This window comes from Cucumis sativus, chromosome 3 (genome assembly GCF_000004075.3).
Source record: "Cucumis sativus cultivar 9930 chromosome 3, Cucumber_9930_V3, whole genome shotgun sequence".
Classification (NCBI taxonomy): domain Eukaryota; kingdom Viridiplantae; phylum Streptophyta; class Magnoliopsida; order Cucurbitales; family Cucurbitaceae; genus Cucumis; species Cucumis sativus.
The window spans coordinates 4647701-4650533 of record NC_026657.2 but is presented as its reverse complement, the minus strand read 5'-3'; the positions used below and the strand labels follow the sequence as shown (position 1 = coordinate 4650533).

The following is a 2833-nucleotide window of genomic DNA, read 5'->3' as shown; positions in this document are numbered from 1 at the left end:
CTAGAAAAAACAAAGAAGCTAATATAAAATAGTAATCTCAAACGTAATTCTTTCCACTGAATTTTATATAGTGGAAACATTCAAATAAATAAAGACCAATTTTAAGTTGAATTAGAAACAAGAAGGCATCAACTAAGTAAAAGACATCTATACCCTTAGGACCTTCCAAGAACATCCCACCCCTCTCGCCTGCAATGCAAACCTTCCTTCATTATCTGTATCTTACTTGTCTTTTATGCCCTTCTCTCCTTCTCCGAAAAATCCCCAACCGGCAACCAACCTTTTCTCTCTCTATATAATTCCTTTTCAAAAGTTCACAATCCAATTCCAAATCCACTTCTCCTCAATAATCAATTTCTATTTTCTTCCTAATTTCCATGACTCCCAAGAACCAAATCCCCCAATCGGAATCTGGGTTCCAAGATTGGCTGCCCGTCATGGCTGGAAACCTCGGCGGCGAGGGGCTGATCGGAGAGCTCTGTAATGGGTTCAATCTGCTGATGGATAGAGAGAAGGGAGTGATCAATTTCGAGAGCTTGAAGAGGAATGCGGCGGCTTTAGGGCTCGGGGATTTGAGTGATGATGAACTCCGAGGAATGTTGCGGGAAGGGGATTTTGATGGCGATGGCGCTCTTAATCAGATGGAATTTTGTGTTCTTATGTTTAGATTAAGTCCTGAATTGATGGAAGCTTCTCGTTATTGCTTCCATGAAAGTCTTCGTCGAGAATTTAGGGATTCTTTTTCTTGATTTCTGTGTATGCTTCTCATTTTTTTGGGGATGGAATTAATGAAATATACGGCAAAACTCATAAACAAATTTGAGTCTCTGTTTCTCAATATTTAGTTGAGTGCAGCTGTTGATTTTGTTTTCGTTTTTTTGGGCAACCTCTTCAAAATTGCAACAATTTGTTTAAGGTTGAGGTTGGTGCTCCTTGACAATATAATAATATACGATTAGAGAGTGATTAGAACACTTAAATGTTGTTTTCTTAAAGAAATGACTAAAAACCCAACAAGATAACATAATTAAAAGTAACAACACATCATTCAAGATCTTATCTTAGATCTTTATCACTAAGTAATTTTAGTTTCCTAATTAAAGTGGTAACAAAGGGGTTTTGTGTGGATAGAGAAAGTCCAAGAAAATAAAGTGCATGGAAGTGAAGATAGTGAGTAAATACATTATAAAATTGAATTATCTAGTAAAAACAAGTGGTAATCTAATGCAATTTGATCATTATTGAATTTAAAAGATTGTTACGCCCCACCCCACTCACGGCCTTAACCAAACAAAAGCAGCCAAAAATCAACACACAACACTTCACTTTCATTCATTTATGCTCCAAAGTTCTCCAACAGTTCAAGATACAAATTTTCACTCACAAAAATAAGAAATTCAATCAAATATCTTCAACAGTCTTCAATCTTCAACTTCATTGCTTATCTTTCACCCAATCACTTATCTTTTTAACCGATCGCTTAACTCCGTACAACCTGGAGAGGAAAAACTTAAAATGTAAGTTAAAAAGCTTAGTGAGTGAAGTTTTAAAAAAACCTTTTGGAACACAATCGTTTCATTTGAAACAAGCTTAATGCCTCATTCCACAAATACATCATATCACATGAATACTCATTAGTCCGGCATGTCCTTTTGTCGAGATGATCATGGACCATTCCCTATGCCCAAACTCAATATATTGCGTTTAGACTATTGTGATGTCTTTTTCATCAACAATATCAAGGAATTTTCTTGTTCATTCATCGTTGCTCAAGTCGTCAAACACAATACACTTCTTTTACGCATTGGTCAACTTCATTCCACCATGTAGTTCTTTTTTACATGGTTGTCTTTACTCCTTATTTGCACATAATAGTTTGCTCATTGATAGAAAAAAAGACTAATGGTTTGAAGACAATATCACTTTCATTTGAAACACATAAAACTTACTTTTAAGATAACATAAGCTTTCATTTTAAATATCTTTATAAATATTCAAGTAAGAAATATCAAATTAGCTTGAATTTAGAAGAAAGCTTTAAAATCTGTAAACACTTTTGGAAAGTCACTCATAAACCTGAGTCTCCTTATTTCTCAAAGCGTAGCTCCTCCCAAGTTACTCCTCTTGCCTGAACAACTTCTTCGGCAGCAAAACCCTAAATTTCCTTTTCTTCGGTAAATCTCATAATAGTTTCTTACCTTCTTTCTTGCTTTCTTATTTAAATTAATCCTAAAATAGATTAGTCTCTTCTTAAACTCTTACCATTTTCAGCTCCTGCTTAGCCACAAAAATGCATGCAATATGCTTAAAACACTTGATCATTCACCTCTTCTATATGATCGTTCAACCTTTTACACGATCATTTAGTCTCTTATACGGTTGTTTGGCCTCTTATATGATCGTTTATCCTTTTAAATGATTGTTCTCTTCTTATACGATCATCTACCTTTTTCTTACATGATCCTTTAACTTTCTATACAATTGTTTACTGTCTTATACGATCGTTTAACAAAAATACATTTTAAAAACCTTCTGAATAGAAATGGGTCTTACAAAAATAAACATACATTTGATATTATTAGCCAAGACACAACCGACTTACTTCAACCAATTGAACATGTATGAAAGATCTATGGATGGACTATATTTCAAATATACATGGATTCAACTTTTGCTACTTTGGTGATTAAAACAAGAAACAAACTATAAGGATAGTCTTCTAGTTAAAATCTATAGCAAAAGATGTGTGCATGGGTGAGTTGAACGCCATTCATTCCCAAACACAAATCTAATTAAACCAAAGCTTATAGATGTAAGAAATATGAATGAAATT

General features: G+C 34.0%; 1 protein-coding gene across 1 annotated transcript; it reads left to right on the top strand.

The window, feature by feature from the left end:
• Nucleotides 1-226: 226 nt before the first annotated feature.
• LOC101209897 (calcium-binding protein KRP1) lies at nt 227-974 on the top strand. The gene has a single exon (XM_004152861.3). The coding sequence runs from the start codon at nt 378-380 to the stop codon at nt 747-749; it is 372 nt and encodes a 123-aa protein (XP_004152909.1). The 5' UTR covers nt 227-377; the 3' UTR covers nt 750-974.
• The last annotated feature ends 1859 nt before the right edge of the window (nt 975-2833 follow it).